General features: G+C 41.3%; 1 protein-coding gene across 1 annotated transcript in view; it reads left to right on the plus strand.

The window, feature by feature from the left end:
- Nucleotides 1-26,805, plus strand: part of ENPP3 (ectonucleotide pyrophosphatase/phosphodiesterase 3) — a 94,412-nt gene that overhangs the window by 16,915 nt on the left and 50,692 nt on the right. Inside the window, exons 5-13 of the mRNA XM_056856232.1 lie at nucleotides 1,852-1,949; nucleotides 2,696-2,775; nucleotides 4,193-4,312; nucleotides 12,381-12,490; nucleotides 17,855-17,920; nucleotides 21,038-21,110; nucleotides 22,052-22,160; nucleotides 22,738-22,866; nucleotides 24,346-24,377. Of these exons, the coding sequence (XP_056712210.1) occupies nucleotides 1,852-1,949; nucleotides 2,696-2,775; nucleotides 4,193-4,312; nucleotides 12,381-12,490; nucleotides 17,855-17,920; nucleotides 21,038-21,110; nucleotides 22,052-22,160; nucleotides 22,738-22,866; nucleotides 24,346-24,377 (817 nt within the window). The remainder of the gene's footprint in view (nucleotides 1-1,851; nucleotides 1,950-2,695; nucleotides 2,776-4,192; nucleotides 4,313-12,380; nucleotides 12,491-17,854; nucleotides 17,921-21,037; nucleotides 21,111-22,051; nucleotides 22,161-22,737; nucleotides 22,867-24,345; nucleotides 24,378-26,805) is intronic.

A 26,805-nucleotide genomic window follows, 5' to 3' on the forward strand; every position in this document is an offset into this window, starting at 1 on the left:
TTGCACTGGAAGCTGACAGGAAGCCAGTGCAGGTGCTGAAGTATTGGTGTTATATGCACAGAACAGGGGAGCCCAGTCAGCAATCTAACAGCCTTATTCTGGACTGCCGGAAACTTCTGAAGCATCTTCAAAGCAACTCTATGGAGAATGTGTTGCAGCATTTGTCACTATACTTGGAGAAATTCAAAGATGTTTCTAATATGCTGGCAAAGTAGTCCCAGACATGCCCGCTCTGGACCCAGTTCTCTCTCAGGTAAATTAGCCTGTAATTAGCACTAGTTTCCTACCAGCTGTGGCCTCAGGAGCTGCCGTCTCTACTTGAATAAAGTTGCAGCTTCTGGAATCCATATAAAGCTTTTGCTGATATTCTGGCAAGGCAGCAATGTGTGGGTATTATAAGAAACATGAGAGGGGACAGAGATGCACCCCCATCCAATTTATTTATTTAAAAAAAAAACATTTCTACCCTGTGAAGCTCAAAGAGGCTTGGACATATCTCAGTTTATTACTACAATTTATTTCTTTACTATTACAAGGTTTTAAAAAATAAACCTACCTCATGTTTCATGTTCCACAGAAAGGGCACATCCTGTCTGACCTCTTGCCATGGCTTGTTTGTAACGTCCGAAGCCTCTATGAGCATAGTTTTTTCCATGCTCCCTTCCAAAGGTTGTGTGTGATGCCCTAGCCAGATGTTTGGGATGGCAGATGTAATTACCATCACAGTTCTCCATGCTGTCCTTGAAAAAACAATTGAAATGTAATTCAGACAATTTCCAAAAGTATTTTGAAAAGTGCCTTTGGGAATTAGAATTACTGAAGAAAAAATGGTGGCAGGGGAAAGCCCCTTTCTCCCTTTTCACTTGTCCCCCCTTCAGAAGCTGCTGATGGGAGGAGGAGGAGCCGTCTGGGTCTCAGTATGTATATCTGTATGTAACATGTGGCTTGGTATTTAATAATAAATAAAATCAGTTGCTAGATACGTTTTTACTTCTAACAGATGTTAATCATTATGAACAGATGGTTTATAAATGTTTACCAAAAAATAAATCCTTCTGCATTCAATTAGGCTTACTCTTTGGCATGAGCACATAGGATTGAAGTATAGGTTGTCAACCAAAGTACACATAAACTCCATATATATCTATGGAATACTTCTAAATTAAATGTGTACAGGATTATACTTTTTGGCATAATATGAAAAATCAGTTTGGGCAGAACAGAACACTCATTTCAGTAGACATAGAGAAAAAAGAAGTGATGAGGTTTGAATTTAAGTATATGCATTTAGCTATTTCCTTGATTATATAAATGCATCATTACCCTGAACCAGAGGTTATAATCCAATGGTCACATTTTAGATTGATATCTGTTCTGTGTGAACAGTTTATAAGTGGGTTAATGAGTTATGAGATGGTTCTGTAGAAAGAGACTGATCATCTGTTATATGCAAGAACCTAAGCTATCACGAAAGTGCATACCTTTGTGAATAACAATAATTTATGACCAAGTACTGATAACGGGTAACAAAGGCCATGTGTAAAGACCCCCGTTGGGCCATTCATGCCTAAAACTGCTGGACTTGGTGGACCTTGGTCTAATCCAGCTGGGCCTTTCTTATTTTCTTATGTTCTTATGAAGTGATACTGGTAGCAATAGGAAATATGTCAAGCTCTTCATAGTCAACTTTCCCAATTCATTTCCCCCTGGCCAGAAAGTTAGAATGGGTTATGTATTTTTCATGTTCATTTTAAGGATTTCTAATCTTGGTTTTTACAAGGATGAGCTATGAATTAAAGTAAATCAAGCTCGTCACTTGTAACATGTTGATTCTATTATCTTTCCTTTCAGTTTTGATCTGCCACCACTTATTCTTTTTTCAATGGATGGGTTCAGGGCAGAATACTTGGAAACATGGAGTGCTTTAATTCCAAATATTGAAAAACTCAGTAAGTAAGCCAAAACTCATATTCTAAAGAAGGAAAATATTAAAAGGCAGTATTTTCAGTCCCTACTTTACCATCTTCTCCAAATGATCCCACCATTTTCAACAATTTTTGGGGCTTGCAAGTCACCTGCAATCCCTGGGGACCTCTTACAGCACAATAAAGTACAAATTGGCTTAATAATAGGCAACTTGGGTTAATTTTGCGAAACCATTATCTGCACAAGCCGTTTTGCAATACTTTGCAGAAGGGTTTCTAATGTGATCACTTCTAGTTGCCTTTCTGGACACTTCAATCCCTTCCTATCCTTTTACGCTGGGAGTAGACAACAGTGCCTCATAGTCTGCAAGATATTTTGCAGAAGAGTTTAGCTCAGCCTTTTAGCTCAAGATTGGCTTCCTTTAATCCTACCTGATGGCTTGGAACTTCAGCCTAAATGTTTCCTCTGCTGCAGCATACATCACTCACAGGCTCTGCAGTTGGGACAAGTTTGAGGCATAGACTGGCAGTCATTGCAGACATCACCAGATTATCCTATCAGCTTCTTTCTCCATCAATGAAGAGCAACTCCTGAGCCCTTGGCCCTCATCTTGGTCTGCCAGCTTTTGAACCCAGCACATTTGCATGCTAGCTAGCTAGTTTCTTAATAAGAGGATGGATCTGTGAGCAATATTCATAACTAATCTTTTAAAATATTTCATTCTTTATTTGGTTATGCTTTTATAATTGCCAAACATATTCTGTTGCAGAACAATGTGGGACACATTCAAAGTACATGAGAGCTGTTTATCCAACCAAAACCTTCCCCAACCACTATACAATAGTTACTGTAAGTAGCGGCCTTCCCTTATCATTATATTATCTATGACTAATGTTGCTCTTATTTAAAATATGCTTTATTATGGTTGTGCAAAAAAAAAAAAAAATCTGTAAATTTCAGGTTCCGGTTTATTGGGTCTGATTTTTTCCAGTAAAACTGAAATAAGATGAATACCCATACTTGGTAAATATGGGTATTTGGCTTTATTTCCGGGGTTCACGAAAAAATTCAGGTCCATTATACTCTATGGAAAAAATATTTTTAAAAAATGTTTTCCCTTACAGCTATGCTGCAAATTTGGTGACTCTACCTTGAAAAATCCCACACTCGGGAGAATTTTAGAAGTACTTACTTTTTATAGTCTGTAATGGCCACTTCCCCTCACTAAAGAATCATGGGAAAACTCATTTTCCCATGAATGCTTGCAACTTTACAATGCTTCTATATGTAGGAAGGGGTGACCCATTTGGGACCCCATAAATTGGACCCCCTGATCCAATCTTCACCAAAATTCAGGGTTCATGCATGGAGAGTCCCTTGAAGCTACCCTGAAAATTTGGGAGCTCTACCTCCAAAAATGCTTCCCCCTGAGCTCATTAAAAAAAATTCCCATAGGGAATAGCATGGGAAAAGTCAAAGCCGAAAAAAGCTGAATACTTATTCGTCTGATTTGGCAATCGGCTATCCGGTTTTGGCCTTATTCCCAGTTTTAATATTCAACATTAATTAAACCAGAAAGAAGTTGAAAAGGCCTTTTTTGGGTTTATTTTCAGTAGGGTTTATTGATATGCACAACCCTATGCTTTATATCTCCCTTACAGGCCTAATGAGTGCTTAGATCTTTTTGTGTATATGTGTGTATGGCTTCCCCCAATCACACCAATATAAAGTTTCTATCTGCTTGTGTACATCATCTTTTTGTCCTGTAGGTTTTGTAGGAGTTTGATTATTTGAAAACCCCTGAAAAACAGAGGTAACAGCAGGACACACACAATATATGTGTACACCATGAACAACAGTGCCTCTTTTAAACTACCTTCCACTATCCTATATGCTACTGTCGCTTAAATTGTGTGATCCTAAGCACATGTATCAGGAGTAAGCCCTATTGAACACAATAAGACAGACTCTTGAGTGGAAGGGTTGAAGATCACACCCCTCTTGTCAAAATTACAGTGGTGAATTAAGCTATTTATAACAAGCGTACCACAGTTGATTGAAGATAAAGTTGAAATAAGAGGAATCTGGAAATGAATGGAGGGAAAGCCTTTGGAAAATCTTCTCAGTTGTTCTGGATCACTAATATCTGTGGTGATGCAATCTATTGTATCACTGAGTATTAGAGATCAGGGTTATTTATAGTAAAGCACATGTTTACTTTATGTGTAGAATAACTGATTTTTGTTGTTGTTGTGTTTCCCCTCAGGGATTGTACCCAGAATCCCATGGCATCATTGACAACAATATGTATGATGTTAATTTAAATCAGAACTTCTCACTTTCTGGGACATCCAAGTCAAATCCTGCCTGGTGGAGTGGACAGCCTGTATGTGTTCTTTTAAAATATATATATATATTAATTTTCAAATGAACAAAATACCAACAGAATATACAATACATAACACCAGAACATACACAACAACATATCTAACATTAAAATTATGAAATACTGAAACAAATATTTAATGGGTGAACATACAACATTTGATTTCATCATATATTCTATTTTGTAATATAAAAATCTAATACAATGTTATTATTAACTGCCCTTATACTGATATTCAACTCATAATATATATACTTTTGTTTTATTAAGCTTGCCTATAAATCCTTTCATGATTATTATCAACTTATATATATTCAGAAAAGAACATTAAATGTTTTGCTGGTATAATCGTATATTTTAGCATTTTCATTTCTGTTTATACTTTACACTTGCATAATATTTCTGACCAGAGTTACATGCTATCTCCTATATAATGCATACAAGCTTATTTATGATAGCTAACTTCTATAATGTTAATTCCAATACAACCTTATGACTAAGCAATTTCCATTCTATTTATACAAGCTTTACAAAACACGAATAATACAGTTTCCAGTCTTTTTTAAAAAAACTCTTCACTGGATTTTTTATTCAGTTGATTTGTCAACTTAGCCATAACTGCATACTCTGCTAGTTTTTCTTTCCAATCTTCAATGTCTGGACCTTCTTCTACTACATTGATGCAATCACGACTCTTGCAGCTGTGATCATATATCTAACCAACTCTTCTGAAGACTTCATAATAACGGGTGGTAAAATACCTAACAACATAATTTTCTGATCCAGTGCGAATTTCACCTTTAAAAAATTTTAAATTTCAAAATGGACTTCTCTCCAAAACTTTTTTATCTTCTTGCATGTCCACCATGTATGATAGTAAGTCCCATCTGTCTCCTTGCATTTCCAGCAATATCCACTCAACTCCTTGTCCATCTTCTGAATATCCTTTGGTGTAATGTACCAGTGGAAAATCACCTTATACCAATTTTCTCTCAGAGCTTGGCTTGCTGTAAATTTAATTGATTTAGTCCATAGCTGCTCCCACTGTTGCATGGTAATCTCCTCTCCAAAATTCTGCATCCATTTTATCAGACTCTATATCATATTTAAGTAACAATTTATATATCTTGCCCAAAAGATTATCTTTATTCTTTGTAATCAAACTTTAAAACTCCATATCCCCACCACTGACCTTAATTGCATGATCCATCCTCTGCTATGTTTAATCTCTCACTGCTTTTTTCATCTAAAGATGATTTTGTATTCCTTCTTTCAAATCCACATTTTCCAGTAAGATTAATCTCGAATCTGGGTTTTTTAATCCAATCTGATATCTAAACTAGTCCAGCCACATGATAATGTAGTTTCAGATTTGGTAAGGCTAAACCACCTCTTCCTTTCTCATCCTGCATTATTTTGAATCTGATTCTCAGTTTCTTGCCACCCCACACAAATTTATTTTGTTGTTGTTGCCAGCCTTTCAACGTCCTTTCTTTTAAGAAATTAAGTTTGGGGAAAACATTCATTTTAATAGTTGAAATCTTTCCCAGCCATGAAATGTTTAATTTTGACCATCTCGCCAAATCCTTTTTTATATTATCCCATGTTATTTTATAGTTATCTTTGAATAAGGACTTGTTCTGGCCAGTTATTTTAACACCCAAATATTTTATAGGTTCTTCTGTCACCTTGCATCCTGTAATAAATCCAATCCTATCTTTTTCTTGTTTTGAAAGGTGCTTTAGCATCATTTTAGTCTTGGATTTATTGATTATATATCCGGAATAAAACCCAATTTTTTCTGTTATTTCCATTAAAGCCTTTTGGGGAACAGCTTTGGAGGTGCTGCAGCAGCACCACAGCCACACTGTCCCCTGCCGCTGAAGGCTCAGGAATGGGGTGTAAGTGTCTCATTGATTCCTGGGGGTAAAGAATGGTTAACACCACATCAATAGCAAAATAATAATAATTTCATTTAAAATTCATCTCCTCTAATTGCAAACCTAGAATACTTGGATCTTGTCTTATTATATTTGCCAGCACCCTTACTGAACAGCAGAGATGGCAATGGGCATCCTTGCCTTGTACCTTTGTCAATCTGTAAACTTTTCAGTAATTTCCCATTTATCAAAATCCTTGCATTTTGCTTTGAATAAATACTTTGAATCCACTTTAAAAATCTTTTACCACAGTTAAGTGATTTTAATGTTTCTAGTAAAAACAACCAGGAAATATTGTCAAATGCTTTTTCTGCATCCATAAATATAAATGCAGCTTTCTTGCCCATCTTTTTGACAAATTCTATTGCATTCAGTATAAAAGGAACATTGTCTTTCATTTGTCTTTTTGGTATAAATACTGTTTGATCTGCGTGTATCACCTTAGTTATTGCCTTCTTAAGTCTTTCAGCAATAATGGCCGCAAAACGTTTGTAATCCACAATCAAGAGTGATATCGGTCTATAAGATTGCGGTAACAAAGAATCATTTCCTTACTTAAATATCAATGAAATATATGCTTCTTGCCAAGATGTGGGAACATTTTTTCTCTGGTTATATCATTTATTACTTTTTAAAGATTTAATGCAATTTCTTCTTCAAAAGATTTATAATACTTAGATGTGAGACCATCTGGTCCTGGTGCCTTCTCTAATTTTAAATTTGCAATTGTTTGTGTAATTTCTTGTATCAATATACTTTGATTAAGCACCTCTTTTTCCTCCATTGTAAATGACTCCTTTCTATTCTTTTTGATACAATCCTCCATTCCATCCTGTGCAGATTGCTTAATTTTTTTACAGTTTCAAAAAAAGGAGTGAAATTGTTCTTTAATATCTTTTCCCCGTGGCTTATCTCCTTATTTTTCTTGACTCCAATTAACATTCTTTTTTCAGATTCTTTTCTCAAACAATATGAGAGATATCTGCCTGATACGTTCAAAGAAATTCTGTTTAGCAAATTTAATCTTATTTTGCATTTTCTCTGTACCTAACAGATCCATCTTATTTTTCAACTTCTTAATTTCCTTCAGCAGATTTTTCTTATGTGTTTTTTGATGCTCCTCCTCAAGGCTCTTCATGTTCTCTGTTAGTTTCTTTCATTGTTCTTGTCTCTCTCTCCTCTTACTGGCATTTATCACAATTAGTCTACCCTTCATAAAAGCTTTGCTGGCATCTCAAATCATAGTGCTAGAGACTTCTGGTGTGTTATTTAAAATGAAAAATTCTCTTAAGTCTTCCCAACATTTTAAGTCTCCATCTTCTAATTGCTTATTTCCCATATGACCACACCACTTCCAATGGGTTGTGGTCTGCAAATGTTTTTGGTAGGATTTCAGCACTTTCAAGGTTATTCAACAAAATCATAGATATCCAACACATGTCTTTCCTCAAAAGTAAATTCTGTCTATAAAAAAGGTATAATCCTTAGTTTTTGCATGCTTGTTTCTCCAGACATCTTGCAACAATTCCAAATAGTTAAAAACATTCTTTGGTAATTTGCCTCCTTTATTATTTTTTGATCTATCCAACTTGGTGTCCAGAACTCCATGCATGTCCTCTAGGATCATTACTTCTCCCTATTGAAAATCTAAAATTAATTGGAAGAACTTCTCCAAAAATATTTCTCTCACATTGCTATGGGCATATATTGGCACAATGGTAAATACTTTTCCCTCATGCCCCTGTAGTTTTAAAATCATGTATGTTCTATCTGTATTCTTTACTTCATCCAATATCTTTATTTGTGGGGTTTTCACATAAATTGCTACGCCTCTTTCCCCCCCCCCTCTGCCAATGAGGAATATAAGTGTCCAAGCTTCTTTTTGACTAAAATATGTTCATGTTTTTTTCTTTGCTTATGTTTCTTGAAGACATACCATGTCTGCCCTCAGCCTCTTATTGCACTTAGCCACTGAATTTAGACCATTAATGTTTAGTGAAATAATCTTTAGTTTCTCCATTTTGAATCTTTAAGTTCAGTGTGCAGAAGCTTCTTCAAATATGTCTTCTTCCTCTGAGTGTTTATCTTCTTCTTGCTCAAAGGATCTATTAGCTTCCTCCGATGGTTGATCCTTTTCCTTTTCCTCTGTTTCTCCTTATTTTGGAGGATGTCCTTTGCCGTTCTTTATCTTTCTGCTCTTTCTTGGGTTATTAATTCCTTTGCTAGCAGATCATCTTGTTCTCTATTTGATATTATTCTCTTGCCTGAGGGAAGGAAAACTTCCAGTGTGCAGGATACCAACCAGAGATATCTTATTTCGTTCTTTTGAAGTATCTGTTTTCAGAAACTAAATTCTTTTATTTTCTTCAAAACACTTGCTGGGAGATCTTGAAAGATGTGAATTTGATTTCCTTGGTACTTCAGAGGATTTTCTCTTGGCATAGGCATAAGCAGTGATTTCTCTTGGCATATGCAGAATTGACTTTGTATATATTATTTAACTCTGGAAAGTCCCCTTGCACATAAAACCTTAAATTAATTCTCTAAAACTTCCTTCTAGATTATCTCTGCCAAAGCTTTCATCCAGTCCACAAAATGTAAAATTAGATTATCATTCCAGATATCTTACTTCTGTAGCTGTGTTTCGACAATCCATTGCTTTAGTTTCATATCTTTGATCTCCTTCAAATTTTCCATAAGTTGCTGCTTTATATCAGACTCTTGCGAGTCTTGTTTAACTGACTGTATGTTTGCTTGTAAACGAGCCTCTGCTTGTTCTGCAGATATTTGCGAGTCTGCCTCTGCTTGTTGTGCAGACAACTGTAGTCTTGCCTCTTGCACAGACATCTGATTTGCCAGTGCCTGAAGTTGTGCTGAGAGGGTCTTTGCAGATTTTGCCATGATTTCTGCTTCTTCTTCTCTTCTATATCTTCATCTTCAAATTGTTTAGTGAATCTGGTTGGTTTACCTCTTCTTCATCTCATTAGTAAATCTCTACTTTTCCTTCTCTGTTGTATATATTTATACAATCTTTCCATAGTCTGCAGGACTCAGAGTTTTTAAAGAATTTCTAAAGAGTTGCAGTTTCCTGAGTGAAGAGGGCTGGTGTGACTGGGGTTAATTGCTGGCCCTGCCCTCTGCTGTTAGCTGCTGAGTGGTGGGACTGAGAGCTGTTCATTAAGAAAGCTCCTCTCACCAGAGGCAGAAGCTGAGGCAGCTGGGCTGAGAGTCTGCAGGACACAGAGTTTCTAAAGAATCTCTAAAAAGTTGCAGTTTCCTGAGTGAGGAGGGCTGGTGTGACTGGGGTTAATTGCTGCCCCCACTCTCTGCTGTTGGCTATTGAGGAGTGGGACTGAGAGCCATTCATTAAGAAGGCTCCTCTTGCCAGAGGCAGAAGCTGAGGCAGCTGAGAGTATCTGTCCTCCCGGTGCCCATTCATACAAACCAGAACTCCAAAGGAAAAAAGCACGACAAGGATCAAATATAATTGCTCATAGTGATCCGCCATCTTCCCAGAAGTTCCAGCCTGTATGTGTTCTCTAATGTTTGTAGTGCTCTTTGTAGCCTGATAAGGGACAGACATGCAAGCTGTCCAGGGACTGACCAGGCAGAAGCCACCTGGTGCAGCTTCATTGCCCCAGATTTTCTCAGCCCCAGTGGCCCCATGCCAGCTGGCAACTTACCTGGGGCAATGAAGCTGCAGTTAGAAGTCCCCATCAAAGAGGGCAGGCCCCAGCCCTCAGCATTGCAGATGGTGCAGGCTGACTCAGGCTCCCACCCTCCAGCAGCCCAGGTAAGAGACAAGCTGTCTGGAGGTGAAACCAGCTAGCAATGGGACACCACATCAGATGTGGAGAGACTACACCTGCAGAGGGAGCTGGGTGTGGCTACCAAACCTACACCCTGCCTCATGAGTAGAAGGAGTAACACAGGTAGGGCCAGACCTCAGCCAAGGGAAGGATTGGGGTTGGTATTCAGGAGGAAGATCAGCACTGAAGGGGGTGGGGCTTGGAGAGAGGAAGAAGGAAGGTGAAGGGGTGGTGTCACAGATGGAAAGGGGAATAAAAGAAGGGAGAAGCCAGCTGATGAATAGATTGGACAATAAACCTACCCCAGGGAGATAGATAGGCTAAAGAGTCCTGGGCAAAGAGGCTCTGGGGGAGCACAGCTCCAATAGCACGACCCATCTGACACTGGCTCAGGTGAGTTGGAGGAAGGCAGACAGTGTGGAAGAAGACAGCCAGGACTGTGGGGGCAAGGTGTGGGGTTACAAAAGCCCTTCCTGCTTCTTCAGGTTGGCCCTTGTAAGGTTGGAAAAACCATGCATCCATCCTGAGTCTCCACTGAGTGGCACTACCCCTTACCCTCACTGCCCAGGGGTGCCAAAATGGGATAACCCCTGCTGCCACCATCAACACCATCATCTCCAGCTAGACAGAGTCATATGTCTAGTATTCTGTTTCTGTATTGCCATTTAGAGGTTCCGACTAAATGACATATATCCTGCTATGCTCCTACAAGCAAGCACATGGGTGATCTATAGGTGATCTATTGCAACTTCATGATTTTGAGCTATTGTGCTCTAGGGATGGTGAGCTTCTCTGCTGCCCCTCCCTGTTACCACATTTCAGATAGCAAGACCAAATGGGTGTGGTGTTTTTCCAGAGAACAAGCTTACAACATTCATAATATAAGAAATTTTAATAAAGTAATAGAAAGACTACACATGTTCTACTCAAGCATTAGGGTTGAACAAGGAAACAAAGAAAAGGTGAAAACATGCAGTCCCTGTCCCTATACTCAGAATTTAACCTAAACAGTGTTTAATTAGGATAGCTTAGGTTTACTTTAAGTTGCAGTCCTTTAAAGTTCATCATTATCTTAGTTCTCATGGTCTCTCCATTGTATCTTGCTGTGTGGACAAGATGGAATCCGTAGGTAAAAGTTTAGTCCTGCATGGTGTGCAGCTCCCTGGTCAAAAGCCCTAGAAGAGAGAACTACTTCCTCGTCCTGAGTTAAATAACCTCTGCCTTTCTCTCTCCCCACTTGGGATGACCTTCAAGTCCCTTTCTGTCCCAAAGGAAGAGTTTACATTTTAGCAATTTGTTTCCCTCTCTGTCCATTTTGGGTGTGACATGCTAAACCATTGTTCTGCTTTGGACAGAGACATTAACATAACCAAGAGCTTCAGTGCTCTATACTTGGAAATTGATGGCACCTTCTTTCAACCTTTTTCTTTCTGCCAGCTATGAGTTTGCAGCTGGGTCTCTGCTCATGGACAGAGTGCAGTCACAATAACTGAAATACTAGGATGCGTTCTTAGGTGGGGGGCATTTTTCCATATAGCCTCTAGATGTTTTTAAAAAATGACAGCATACTGACAGCATATAATGACACAATGTGAAAAAGACAGGCAGAGAATGGAATGCACTGACCAGGCACGAGGCAGCCCTACCTTCTCTCCACTATGACTCCAATAAAGCATGGCTAAGTAGAGACAGGGAGGGGTTTAGGGGTCAGTGTGGGTAAAATAATCTGAACCTTCCCTATATACGCTGCTTGTGGATAAAAAAATTCTTTAGAAGTTCCCTCTCTAGAAGTAAAAAACAAATGTGGTTGCCCCCATCAGTCTAGTTTGGACTGCAGTAAAGTACATTCTGTCACTGAGTGACATGAAACAAGAAGTAGCAGTGCATAGCCAGGGCAGGCCAGCTCCTGGTTCTTGGTGGGCCACTGCCCAGTAAGGCCACTGGCAGCCAGGAGCCAAGCCCAGAAGCTCTACTGGGGCCACTCAACTCAGACCTGACCAGTGGCACTCATCATGGGCACCCATCTTTGTCAAACCAGCCAAATGGCCCTTTAGGCACTTGGCTTGTAGTGTTGGAAGGGCCACTCAGTTTGACTTGGTTGTGCCATTTTACAGTTCCTGTCTGTGCCTGGGCATAGCACCGCCCCTGGTAGATTTTGAACAACTGCACCAGAGCGGGAGCAGTTTGAATAGAGATAACTTTGAATTTCAGCAGCATTCTAAGCAAGTCTTTAAAGGCCCACAGATATGCTAAGCGTATTCAGAAGATCTCAGAATATGTGTTTAATTCAAATATTTAAAGATTGTCCTTTTCTTTCAGATTTGGCTTACAGCCATGTACCAAGGTTTGAAAGCTGGCACCTTTTTTTGGCCTGGATCTGATGTAAAAATCAATGGATCATTCCCTAATCGATATGTATTGTACAAGAAGTAAGTTCCGCTTATGCCAGGTTAAAGAAAATGATGCCAATGTCATAGTGTTTAATTAATAATGTGTCTAAAGAAGAAGATCCTTTATTACATCTCTGGAAGACAGGCACTGATTCATGCTTATGTTTCACTTTACAGGTACAGAGTCATTATTCTGTTCACAAATCAGCTAGCAGAGTTCTTATCACCCCAGGGGTGGTGGTGGTGGTGGTACATGACTGTCAGTAGAAAGACAGACTCCAAGTGTTACTGATACAAATTAAGCGGTTTATTGAAAGACATTTCTGCACAATACACTATGCAAGCAAACTGCAAATTAAATACTGAATCAGATGCATGATACAGGAATACATACAAAAAAGTCACAGATGCAAAACCATCAGAAAGATTCAGATGGCTACGAAAATAATATAAATAGATAAACAGTGTTGAAAGATGAAAGATGATTCTGCATCAATTCTGAATTAGTAGAGAGCACACTAGGTAGTAGAGAGATGAACTACACTAGGCATTGTAAATACATTTGAAACCAAAGGTTGCAAACATGAGAGCAAACTTAATGCACATTGTGTGTTAAGTGTCATCAAGTTGCTTCCGACTTATGGCGACCCTATGAATTAATGACTTCTAAAACATCCTATTGTTAACTTGCTCAGGCCTTGCAAACAGAGGGCCGTGGCTTCCTTGCCTGAGTAAGTCCATCCTGTGTTGGGTCTTCCTCTTTTCCTGCTGCCTTCAACTTTTCCTAGCGTTATTGCCTTTTTCAGTGACTCTTGTCTTCTCAGAATGTGACAAAATATAATAGCCTCAGTTTCATCATTTTAGCTTTTCGGGAGAGTTCAGGATTGATTTGATCAAGTATATATATCAAAAACTATATGAGATAGCAGTTTATAAACCTAACTCCACGGTAGCTGGGGGGGAGCCACCAATAAAAGTATGTGACTCAATCAATTTTCTTTCCCCCCTTGAGTTGATCGGAACGTTAGTTTCAGTTTCCCGTCTGCTCCGCCATTCACTTTGGCTCTCACCCTCTTCTTTCCTTCTCCTTCCCCTTCCCCCTTACTGCGGAGGTCTTCGATGTTTTTTTTTTTAAGAATTTTTATTATTTTCTCATTTAATACATCATACATGTAGCACTACTCAGTTATAGAAATTTATAAATGCAAATTAAAAAACCTAATAAAATTTCTAATACAAATAAAAGTGACTTCCCCTTCACTTTCTTCCGTCTAAAAATAAATTGTAAATACTTTTGCTAACACTATAATCCTCGTCTCTATAAGAAATTCATCCTTTTCCTGTTTTGTCTAATACAAATCTTGTAGTATCCTAATTAGCCATTATACAAAATGTATACATGGGATTAAATCAAAATTTATCCTTTAGGTTGATCCTTCAAAAAATAATTTTCACAATAAGTTCTCCACGCCTCTTTTCTCCTTAAAAGAATAGTTATTTTATGTATACAATTTCCAACAAAATTCGCCCATCCTTTTTAAGCATATTAATATTCTAATAAATCAATATCAATTATAATTCTCTTTCCGTTTAAACCAGTCCATTTAACCCATTCCCTTTAATCATATCACCAAGAAAGACCCAACTCTTTTATATTAGTTTCTTTGCTCGGAATTTCCAGCATTTCCTTCTTGTCTCCAATAGCAACAGACGTTGGAAATCATCCTTGGAGGTCATTATTGAAGTCTCTTCTGCATACAGATGGTCTTCATAGTAAATCCAGGTTGTAGTCTGTTCCATCCCACGTTCAAGTAAAGGAATCTTGTCAGCTCCAATTTTCTTGCTTATTAAGTCCTCCAAGCATATGTTAAAGATTTCCTCAGGCAGGTTAAAAAGATACAAATCAAAGTCCTTCACTGTCAAATCCATTGTTGGTGAGGTCTTTGATGTTCTAAGATGCAGCAAAGCAGTCACTTATCCTGTGGTCTGGGGGTAAATCCTTGAGTCTATAGGGTTAGCTTGGGCATGATACTGTTACCTTTTGAGTATAAAAATACAAGAAAAAGGAAAAGAAAAAAAGGATAACGGGGGGGGGGGGAGATGGTGGAAGGAGACCAGCTCGGGAAAACCCAACTCGCCGACAGCTTAGCCTGGTTCCTGCTAGCAGTGACAGGTGCCTGATACACACGGACCTCAGTCTAATGAGGAGGGGGGGGTTCAGAACCAAAATTCTGCACCCCCGGAATCTCTAGACCACCTAGAGTTCCTCCTGCTGATGGGGGCTTCAGGCAGTTAGCAGAGGCTATCATGCCTGGTGACCATCTTCTGCCCGAATCTCCAAATGTTAAACCATTAATTGCGACCCTGCCACCCTTCTGTCCTAGTCTTAGCTCAGTTTCCTGGCAATCAAACTGATGTAGTTTCATAGCTACCTAGCGAATGTCCAGGGAGGTTGAAGAGGCAAAACCCTCACAGGCTTGTGGGCCACAGCCCTCAGACTCCTGAGAACTAGGAGGAGGTGAGGGAATGGTGAGGAAATAGGCCTTTGGAGGCCTCACAACATCCTCAAAGCAGGAGGACCTTAAACTGAAAAGGCTGTTTCTGGCCTAAAAAGGAAACCTGTCACCAAGACCACATTTCTCTCGGATTTTTCTACATTTCCCTTGGGCAGGGGTGGTACCATGGTGGTACTCCACTCTCCTGAGGTAGAGACAGAGGCATGGACTTAATTTTTCCTTTATTCATTGCTTACTTTGACACCCAGAGGACTGCAATACACTGTAACCATAAAATCTTCCCAGTATCCCAAAATCATATGCTGGTCCAAGCTCTCCTTATCAGTTATGTTGTTTGTCAGGATGCAGGTGTGCACCAGTGTCCTAGGGACTTTTTGCTTTCTTAGTAATCAGCAGTGCATTCTGGGGACTTCCAATGATGAGTTTCAGGCTGGGGTTCAAGGAAAAAGTACACTTATATAGCATGATGGTGCATGCAAACAGTCAAGTGGGGGTGTCTTTTCCCCTTTATGTGTGGAATCCCATCCTGTGCCATCTGGTTCTTATGGCATCTCAGCACCTGCTTATCTTCACTCAGCTGGCAAAGTTAGTATTCCAGTTGACACACCTTTCTGGGCTCATTTAGCTGACTCAACAGATTCTCTCAAAGCCACTGAAGCAATCACGCAAGATAAAATTTAAAAATCCAGTAATCCATGCTACTGCTCACCCCATAATGTCACCTGTGGCCAAACACAATTGAGATCCCCTGGTGAATGGGGTCATGTTGTAAAAATCTATTTGGAAAAGCTTTAAACAAATTGCCCCCTTGAAGGAAAGTTTCCTTCCAGTATTAAGAGGTGCTTTCCCAGTCCTTACAGCTACTGGTGGTTAGATATTCCTCATGGAAGGCACACCAATCACTCGGTGATGTATCACTGCAGTCTCAGCAGATGTCACAATTTCTGATAGCGAACTACACAGAGTCAGGGTCTGAAATCCATTTTGCAAAAAATGGAGGCTGTAATTGTGCCGACTCAGAGCCAAGAATGTACCGAATTAACACAGAGTATCCACTTCTTATTAGGCTGCCAATTCCTAGCCTTTGAAGAATCTATTTACTTGTAAAAAGATTCAAGGAGACATTTGTAAAGCGCAGCTGTTTTTATCACGCTAGTACATTGGTGTTGTTATCTCCTGGATCTCTCGCCTGACAAACAGTTGTTTCAGTTATAGAAGTCCCTAATGTCAGAAACATAAACCCAGTGAGTTGTAAATATGAAAGTTAATTTAAAGCAAGACTTAACAGCAGGGGTGTCAAACATGCAGCCTGCGGGCTGGATGCTGCCCACAGAGGGCTTTTCTCTGGCCTGCAGAACCGAGGCAGCCAGCCCCCCCCCCCCCTATTCCTTTCTGGGCTTCTCAAGGGCCACGGCGGCCTCGCTCACCCAGCCAGCCACTTTCCCCCATCCAGTTCTGGGCTAAGCGGGGTGCTGTGTACTTACTCGCCCAGCCACCAACCCTCCCCTCTTTCTCTCCCTCTCCTTCTCTTTCATTCTCTTTTTCTTTCTCCTCCCCTCTTTCCCTCTTTCTCTTCCTTTCTCTCTCTTGATCCCTCTTTTTCTTTTTCTCTCTATTTCTCTCTCTCTCTCTCTCTCTCTCTCTCTTTCTTTCTTTCTTTCTTTCTTTCTTTCTTTCTTTCTTTCTTTCTTTCTTTCTTTCTTTCTTTCTTTCTTTCTTTCTTTCTTTCTTTCTTTCTTTCTTTCTCCCTCTCCCTCTCCCTCTCCCTCTCCCTCTCCCTCTCCCTCTCCCTCTCTCCTATCTTTTTCTCTCTGACTGGTTCATTCTTTCTGTCTCTTTCTCCCTCTTTCTCTCTCTCATCTCTCTGTCTTTCTGGACCGGGGGAGGGCTGCAGGCTTGCCAGCCAAGGCAGCCACCCCCACCCCTGTTTAATTTTTTTTTAAATTAATTCCAGGGACCAGAGGTACAAACTTTATAGATGACACAAGCAAAGCCAATTAATGATATAAATTTTCACCTTTTTTAACTTAAAATACAAACACGCTTAAAACAATAACACTCTTACAGTATTTTCTTTTATTTAACAGTGCTATTGTTTAAACATATTTGCATTTAAAGTAAAAACTAATATCATTAATTGGCTTTGCTTGTGTCTTCTATAAAGTGTATATCTCTGGTACCTGGCTTTAAATTTTATGGTACAAATGGCCCAGCTCGACCAAGTCACATTTATGTCATATCCGGCACTCATAACAAATGAGTTCAATATCCCTGCATTAAAAGTATAAGAAGGATGTTGTGCGATTTTAAGATGGCAAGAACAGTTGCCAGAACATAGGTAGGGCTAACAGGTAAGCACTCTGAGGTATCTAAGGATGAAGGGTCATTCCTAAGCCAGCCTATTATTGGCTTCTGTGGCCAGATGGGTTGGGAAGGGGACTCCCGTGCTACTGAGCAGCATCAACTGGTACCTTAATCACTTGATTGCACATATTAGGGAGGGAGACAAGGCTTCATACCCTTTAGCACAGTTATGATGTTCAGACTATGATAAACCAAACCCATGCTAATACTGGCCAAGTTTGTAGGGGGCAGGGAGAGTTGCCCACAATGCTGGTACCTGTTATATATTGTCTGGTAGCAATCTGCATCGAGTAGTTTGGATGATGATTCAATGATGCTGATTAGCTGTAAATAAAACTTAGTTTAACCCCCATACTTTCTTGTATCTTCTCTCTGCTGTACAAGAACAATATAATTACTATTTCCTTTGAGACAGAAACGTGGGACTAATTAGTTACCAAAACTATGAGGTGTGCCATGCTTTAAATAAAGTATCATATCACATATCTTCCTAATGTGTAAATATTATTATTATTCCTTGTAGAGCAATTACGTATGGGTCAAGAATAACACAACTGCTGGAATGGCTTGATCTTCCCAAAGCTGACAGGTAACCAGTACAGCTAGGCAAGAGGACTCAAACTGCTTTTCTGTTCTGATGAAACGTTTAACTGATTGATTTACTTAGTATTTCAACACTGAAACATGTCCTGAAATTTCTCCACTGTCTTCATTCTCCTATGTCTATGAACTTTTCCTCATGATTCTTTTCATTCAATCCCACACCTAGCTTTTAGAAAAATATACCCCCATCACAGTTCTCACCTCCCTTTCTGCATTACCAAGACCACAGTTCATATTGGGAGGAAGGGCTCTAGCAGCGCAATCCTGAGGGGCTGGCAGTGCTGCAACAGCTGGCCACGGCCCAACTCAGGTAACACCAGTAACAACCCCTATTGAATGTTAACGTGGCAGCCAGCGGGATAACGGTGGGCTTTCGAGGCTGTTTCTGGGTGCAACCATGGTCGTGTCCCCAGCAACTGCACAGTGGTGGTCCATAGTGACATGGAAGGGTAACGATGGGGGCACTGATGGACTGTACAGCTGCAGCCAGTCAGGGCCATGAGGCACAGGGGCAGAGGCAAGCAGCCTGTCAGTGGTATACCCGCCATCCCCTTAAAGGAACCAAGGGCAGTCCGAAGCCCCTGGGCACCTGACAAGTTTGGCATGGGCTCCAGCTTTCCCTCCTTGCACCTCCCCAAGCCAGGTCCATACCCACATGGAGCAAAGGCAGTAAAGGGCACTCAAAAGCCAAAAGGGAAAGGGTGTGTGTGTTGTGCATAGTGTGTGCAGTAGCAAAAGTCCTCCACTCACTGGTGACCACTCCATGGAGCCGGTCACCTATGCTGCTGAGGATGCTCCTAGCTGTGAGCGCTGGGCCCCGGGATGGAACAGAGGTGGGCTGGAACCTGGCAGATGCCACTCTCAGCAATGGCATATTTATCATTGTGGTTAGCATTTTCCCTAAGGTGGCCAGCTGGAAGCCGTTGCCTCAGCACTGATCCGTTTTGGAGGTCAGCCACAGAGTATGGACAGAGCTTTGTCTTGCTCTGTCCCTTCGTTTGCATTCCCAAACAGAGCTGAGGTTGCTGGGATTCACTCAGCCCTTCCAGGCCTCCTTAGTGCAGGACCACCAAAATTGACCAGTGTTGTTTGCAAGTGCTGTAATGCAGGATTCCAATGCAAAAGGCAGCTGTGAGCCATTTCAAGTGACCTGCTCCACCCACTGCACCCCCACACGGACAGAACAGGGATTCCAAGGTACAACCCAACTCCTTAGACCCATAGATCCCCTTCCCTGTGTTCCCCCAGTCAACTGGAAATGTTGGCCCACCCTCAGTCAGAGCTGCCCCATTTGTCTGTGCTGCAGCCCTGGCCCCAAGAACGGTGTTCTTTCTCTAGTGCTTACACTCAGCTCCCTGCAGGACCTGAAGATATTGTTTGCACCTTCAGCGGAGGGTCCTTGCTTCAGGGGCAGGAAACACTGAACCCCAAGGTCTTGACAAGCAGATTTGTCACCATCTTCAGCTAGAAGAGATCTGTCCATTCTGCAAGCCGATTGCCGCAACTGTGGTGCACATCATCATCCCCACTCACCCTCCAGACACACACACACACACAAAGACACAATGAAGACAATTTATTGGAGAGCTGCAGGGGCAAAGTTGCTGAGAGAACCACACTCCGCCTCAGCATCACCTCTGGGGAAATGGATGTGACCTCCCGGGGTGGCTCCAAATGGGGTGAAGGAAGAAAAGGGGCATTCAGCTGTGGTCAGGACTCAGTGTGGCACAGAGGTTCAGTGATTGGAGCTGTAGCGATCTCTGTTGTATCTCCACCTGCAGAATAAAAAAATAACAAACACATGCATCCTCAACAAGGGGTCAAGAGCTCCTTGGAGGGCACTGATGTCCCTCAGGGGTCATGAGGTAATCTACTGGGCAGCCCTTGGGGCAACACTGTGCTGCACTCACCCCAGCCCCCCCCCCAGTAAAAGGTTCTTGCCATCCAAAACACCCTCACCTATCACATGTGGGTTCCTCCTTGGCACGTGCTCCATGAGAGTCCGCTCCTGGAAGGGGATGAGTTTAGGAGTGGGGGTCACCAGGGACTCCACTCAGCATGGTGGAGCTCCACCCCCCAGCACCCAATCTGAGGGGGAGCCTGCAACTGCCTGAGCTGCTGGCCCAGCGAAGATCTGACAGCTAGGGCCCCCTCCACCAGCAGCTGTTCAGTCCCACTCCCCACATACCATGGCTCCTTGTGCGCAGGGGTGATAATGTGGGAGGGTCCAGGCCTTCTATCGGCCCCACTGGCTGGCGGGAGTGGGTGCGGGAGACAGCTTTGCCTGGGTGGCTCCTGGCCCCAAGGGCAAGGAAAGGGGAGAAGGAGGTTTGGGAACAGTCCCCTGCTTACCTGTCAGTGTGCATCCAACCCTTTGGGTCCTGGCTGAGGAGATGGGGTACCTGTTAGGGTTCAGAACTGGGAGAGGTCAGCCACAGAGTGTAGACTTTTCTCTCCCCTTTGGGTGTTTGTGCAAAGTGCTTGCCCAGTTGTGCTCAGTGCCCTCTCTGTGCTTTTCCCACCACCAAACTGCCTTACGCTCGCTCTAAGTCTGCATGGCAGGGAGCTGTCAGACAGCTTCCACTCTGTGCACCCTTCCTACTCAGTTGTGGGGCATCCTGGCTGGGATATTTGTAGGGCTAGGGAGTCCTGATGTGGGGGCTTGGCCGGCACTGGGGAGGGAGACAATGGGCCACTCCCTTAGTCGGCATCCTGAGCAGTCTCGGGCCTCGTGGGTGTGGCTGTGGTGGTGTATCTGCATTTGCACAAATAATTCCTAAAATAATTATTTTAACTTATTTCTGAGGAATGTATATCTTGGGACAGCAATGGCAGATCTGTACAACATGGATCTACAGAGACTGCCAGCCATATCTGATGGTTGTGCATGAAGAACTTGACAAGCCTCTGAGTTTTGCTATCTATCCAAGGGTGCAAAGTTAGCAAAAGCCTGACTGGGTGGCTAAACTTAACTACTGATTCTACTAATCTAAACCCAAATATTCAGTTTTCTTTGACAGTACATATTTTGCACTATTTGGGAAGGAATGGACAGCAATTCCCCTTCATGCAGTCACAATTCTCCTTTTCTTTTGAACTCTAGGCCAGATTTCTATACATTGTATATTGAGGAACCTGACACATCGGGACACTCATTTGGACCAGTTAGTGCTGGAGTAAGATTTTTTTTTAATTTATGCTTTCAGTCCAATGTTAGTAGGTACCTGTATGATGATGCACAAACCTGTTCCGTGCAGCTAGCTAGTAAGATGAAAAAAAAAATAAAATTTCAGAGCTAAGATATTGTTATTTCTCTATAAATGAAATGCTAGCTGGGATCCCTTTCAACAACTGACAGCTGTCAACTTATTGCTTGGAAAAACTGTAGTGTGGAAAGTTCTTAAACTGACGTGGGCTCCAGCTGGAGAGAGCGGGTGCTGACGTAACCCTTTACCACCGGGAATCAGGAGAACAGGCCATGAATGAGCACTGTGATTCTCTTGGACCTTCTTGTCTCTGGCATGAATTTCTACACCTCCTGCCACGCTTAAAATTATGGTTCCGCATAGTAGAGATACAAGAAAGAATGATTAACAGCAATAAGAAACTAGTACATGAAGCAGAACTGGTTGGAGAACATCAGCACCCTTCCCCTTATTTTTAAGGATTACATCTGTACTAGTCTAAGAATGCCATCAGTACATTGTTCCTCAAGCAAATCTACCTTTTTTTATTGATGATCCATGTTACTTCTGAATCAGCAATTAAAACATATCTAGTATCCCCTCACATTACAGGATGCAATGTAAATGGACTGCCTAATAACAAAGAATATAAATATTGCTCTAAATGCAATACATATGTTTCCCTTAATACAATTAATTGATTTCTCTGCAAACTGGGAATTCATTTAAAAAATGCTTTAAAAGAAAGCCTGACTTTTAAAAGTTACTCTTATTCTGTTATATTATATATTATATATCCACAGGCTTGACTATAAGGAGATAATGGGTATAAATATTGTAAACAAACACATTAAATAAAAATTGTTATAGACCTGGTTGTGGCCTTGAGGTGTGAAAAAAGGGATAATAACACCTTTCCTTCTTCTGTTTAGGTAATTAAAGCCTTACAATTAGCAGATCAAGCTTTGGGGATGTTAATGGAAGGCCTAAAACAAAGAAATCTGCACAACTGTGTCAATCTAATTGTTCTGGCTGATCACGGTATGTTTGTTCTTTTGTATCTCTGTGGCCCAGGTTTTCAGTGCTAACTAGGGTTGCCATCCTCCAGGTACTAGCTGGAGATCTCCAGCGATTATAACTGATCTCCAGCTGATAGAGATCGGTTCACCTGGAGAAAATGGCCGCTTTGGCAATTTAACTCTATGGTATTGAAGTCCCTCCCCTCCCCAAACCCCACCCTCCTCAGACTCCGCCCCCAAAAACCTCCTGCCAGTGGTGAAGAGGGACCTGGCATCCCTAGTGCTAACTGATCCTCAGTCAAGTTATGATTGCCAGTCTCCAGATGGCACCTGGAGATCTCCTGCTATTACAGTTGATCTCCAGATGACTAAAATCAGTTTCCCTGGAGAAAATAGCTGCTTTGGAGGGTGGACTCTATGGCATTAAACTCTGCTGAAGTCCCTCCCCCCCCAAACCCCCGCTTTCCCTATGTTCCACCCACAAAACGTCTAAGTATTTCCCAAACCAGACCTGGCAACCCTAAGTAAAGTGCTTTTTTAACTATGTAAATTCAGTATTTGTTCAACTACACAATATTTTTCTCTTTCTTTTTTTGTAGGAATGGACAAGACTTTCTGCAACAAAATGGAATACATGACAGACTATTTTGATAAAATTGATTTTTTTATGTATGAAGGGCCAGCACCACGTATACGATCAAAGAATATTCCAAAGGACTTCTACACATGTAAGTCTGGTCCCTTCCAGAAGGAGCATGCATAATAAACATCTCTGTGGGCATTCAGATACATTCACAGAGGTCTCATATGGACAGGCCTGCCCATTCATTTTACTGGAAAGGAAATGCACATTGCATGTCTCTTCCATTGAAATTAATGGGGTAACCCTTATGGCTGGGACTGGACCATGGGTATGGTGGATCTTCCACACCTGGATCCAGTCACTGGATCAGAGTGTCAGCTGTTTGGTAACATCTCCAGTGAGCCCATTCTTGTTTTTGCTCCCTGATGCCCTGGTAAAACTTAGATGCTGCAGTTTTAATGTTTACTCCAATTTGAATGGTTAAAGGGAAAGCATCCCTTTGTTTCAGGTCTTGCATTGCAGTCATCTGTTCAGATTACAAGAATACTTCATTTGCAATGCCATCATACGCAGAGTTACATAGTATTTGATTGTTCCATGGCCAATATCATATAACAGGCTTTCATTAACTTCTGGCTTGTAAAAATGCCAATGTTATTCCACATTATGTCATGCTTTTGCAGTGTTCACATGTAAATTGAGACTCAAGAGGCTCATAGTTGTGTTCAAGCCTCACATTCAACAATGCCTTTAATCATATTTGCAATGAGGGAGTTGGATAGTCATGACATTAGTGCACAAATGTTTTTATTCTGTTTTGCAGTTGCCTACATAAATGAAGCGGAATGATTGCAAATCTGTCTGCCACATGACTGCTATGTTACCGTGGCATAAATTAATACAAGTCCTATAGTACAAAGGCCACATTGAGCTGGCTCAGTTTGCACCTTTTGAGGTGTTTCTATAATGCAAGGAAGGAGAAGGAGAAGAAGAGTTGGTTTTTATATGCTGACTTTCTCTACCACTTAAGGCAGAATCAAACGGCTTACAATCACCTTCCCTCCCCCTCCCCACAACAGACACCCTGTGAGGTAGGTGAGGCTGAGAGAGCTGTGACTTGCCCAAGGTCACCCAGCAGGCTTCGTGTATAGGAGTGGGGAAACAAATCCAGGTCACCAGATTAACCTCCGCAGCTCATATGGAGGAGTGGGGAATCAAACCCGGTTCTCCAGATCATACTCCACCGCTCCAAACCACTGCTCTTAACCACTACACCATGCTATATTGCTACACTGAATAACAGAAACCCACATGTGACAACTGTCAAATCCATTTTAATCATTGTTGTATGAAAGGAGATTTGCTCAGTTGTATGATACAGATTGTATGAATCTGTACTTCTCCTGCTGAATACAGGAAAGGAATGGATCACAATGACATGGCACTGTGGATAGAGGCAGATTTTGCATGGTGGGATGGGGTAGCGCTTCTTGGAGTTGGTATTTTTGTTTAGCAGGCTATGCAAATGGATTTCCTAATTGTGTGTGCACACCAATACATGTTTGTGTGGGATTGCAACACAGTTTTATCTAGAATCTAATTTATTTTATTTTATTCATAATAGTTGATTCTGAAGGAATTGTTAAAAACCTCACAGTAAGTAAACATCTTATTTTGGAATTCTCTTTTACATTTCAGCTGTGTTAATACTGTTTTAGTGTCAAGCATGTCTTTGATGTATCTTTTCTAAATACATATCTCTGTAGTGTATTGATGTCTCTGGGAGTTTTTAACACATGACCTTGGTAAAAGTGTTAATACTAACCAGGCAATAGAATTCTGAATAGAATTCTACTAGAGGAAACTGGCTATTGATTTACCAGTTGAATCCCATGGTAATGTAGATATAGGTGCCTTTAGACATTATGGCAGCCATGTGGGAACTGCTTACTACAAGTTTATCCCATGCTGCTGCCATGATGTTAAAAGATCCAGCAACATGTGGAAAGAGCCAGTAGACTTGTGAGGTCTACTGAGGAAAAGCCTTCTTGAAATGGGATAACAAACTTGAACCATCATATGTTCCAAGAACCATTATTTAGAGAAAAACCTGTAACACCTGTGCATGTGTGTAAAGTGAGGGCAAGTTGCAGCCAACATATGGTGACCCCATAGGGTTTTCAAGGCAAGAGACTCAAAGAAGGGGTTTGCCATTGCCTTCCTCTGCATAGCGACCCTGGTCTTCCTTGATGGCCTCCCATCCAAATATTAACCAGGGCTGACCCTGCTTAGCTTCTGAGATCTGACGAAATCCGGCTAGCCTGGGCCATCCAGGTCAGGGCCAGAGGACCTAGCTCTATGCAAATAATAGGTACCACGTAATATTCTGATGATGAAGTCAAAAAGTGCTGTTGAACAGTTTACCACTAGAGGTCTTCCTGACCTCTGAAGAATGAGCCTCTGAGTACACAGATAGCATCCTAACATGTCTCCTTTATTTTAATCAAACTTTAGTTTTTCAGGCACTACCTGGTTTTCATTTAGTATTTACCCATGCAAATAGTTATATGAATGGAAGTGTTATGACACTGATTTTTCTGTAGTTAAGTTCAACATTTGAGTTTTGACATTTTAAGTACTGGTATCCATCAAGGCATGAAACCATTGTAAAAGTAACAGATTTGTAAGGATACATAAACTGCAAATTCAGCTTTCTAAATTTGAACCATTGGATCTCCATTTTGGTATTAAATTTGTATTTGCTATCCTGTGCTTATTCCCTAATTGCCCAAGATTCTCAGTGATCTGAAAGATTTGAGCAGGCTGCTTTCTCCCCTCCCCCTCTTATTGATTGATTGATTTGGCCAGAAATAGGAATCCTACCTAAAACCAGGGGCATAGACTTCTAGGTTTCCAAGGAGGGCGCACAGGACTGAAGCCACCACAGGCCCACACTCAGTCATATATATTAAATTATGTATATTTCAAAAAATATGCCATTAACCATTAATCATGTGGTTTAAAATTTTCCCCACTCATAATAATCTGAATTTCAGTCAAAGAAAGAGGACTTTGTAAAAGGAAAAGGAAGGTGTTGTCACCTTTTCTTGTGCCATCAAGTGTTTATAGAAAGTGGGAGGAGCCAGGTAGGGCTTTTTGAGTTTTTGATGTTTGTTTTTATTTTTATTTTATTCATTAAACCATTTATATCCTGCCTTTCCTCTTGGTTCAAGGTAGCTTACAATAATAGTTAAAACATCCACATCTAAAACCAAAGATAAAATAGCAAGCCTCCCCCCTTAAAAGATGGCTGCCATTTAAACCCCCTCAAAAGCCCTGGCACATAGGCAGGCCTTGGAGTGCTCCCTGAAAACCTCCAGGGAGCATGGCCTCCTCACCTCTTCAGGGAGCCCATTCCACAGAGCCGGAGCCATGATGGAAAAGGCTCAAGCTCTGGTCGATGCCAGATGGGCCACCCTAAGTGGTGGGATACCCAACAAGTGGCTGCCTGAAGGCCATAGTTTGCACACAGGGACAGCTGGAAGGATGCAGTCCTTCAAATAGGTGGGTTGTAGGTTGTAAAGGGTTTTAAAAGTCATAACCACCACCTTGAATTGAACTCAGAAAGCGGCTCGTAACCACTGTAGCTGTTTCAAAATGGGCAACGTATGTTCCTGGTGGTTGTCTCCTAACAACACCCAGGACCTGTTGTTGTCTCTGGATAGTTTCAAGGGCAGCCCCCACACAGAGTGTGTTGCAGTAATCCACCTGTGAGGCTAAAGAAGCATGGGTCGCTTTTGCCAGATCAGCTGAGACTAGGTAATGAGAAAGTTGGCAAACCAGATGCAGCTGACAGAAGGCACCCCTGGCCACCAATGCCCACCTGTTAACAGCAAGGCAGGTTCCAAGCTCTTAACCAGTTCTGAAAAACCCAACTTCACTCCCTGTAGGACAAGTAGATTCAGTCCCTCCAGAATATCAGCCTTCCTGACCAGCGTTACCTCTGCCTTGCCTGAATTCAGCTTCAGTTTGTTCTGCCTTAGCACCTGACCACAGCCTTAAAGCACCTGTTCAGAACCAAGAC

The sequence above is a fragment of the Euleptes europaea genome, chromosome 10 (genome assembly GCF_029931775.1).
Source record: "Euleptes europaea isolate rEulEur1 chromosome 10, rEulEur1.hap1, whole genome shotgun sequence".
Lineage (NCBI taxonomy): Eukaryota > Metazoa > Chordata > Lepidosauria > Squamata > Sphaerodactylidae > Euleptes > Euleptes europaea.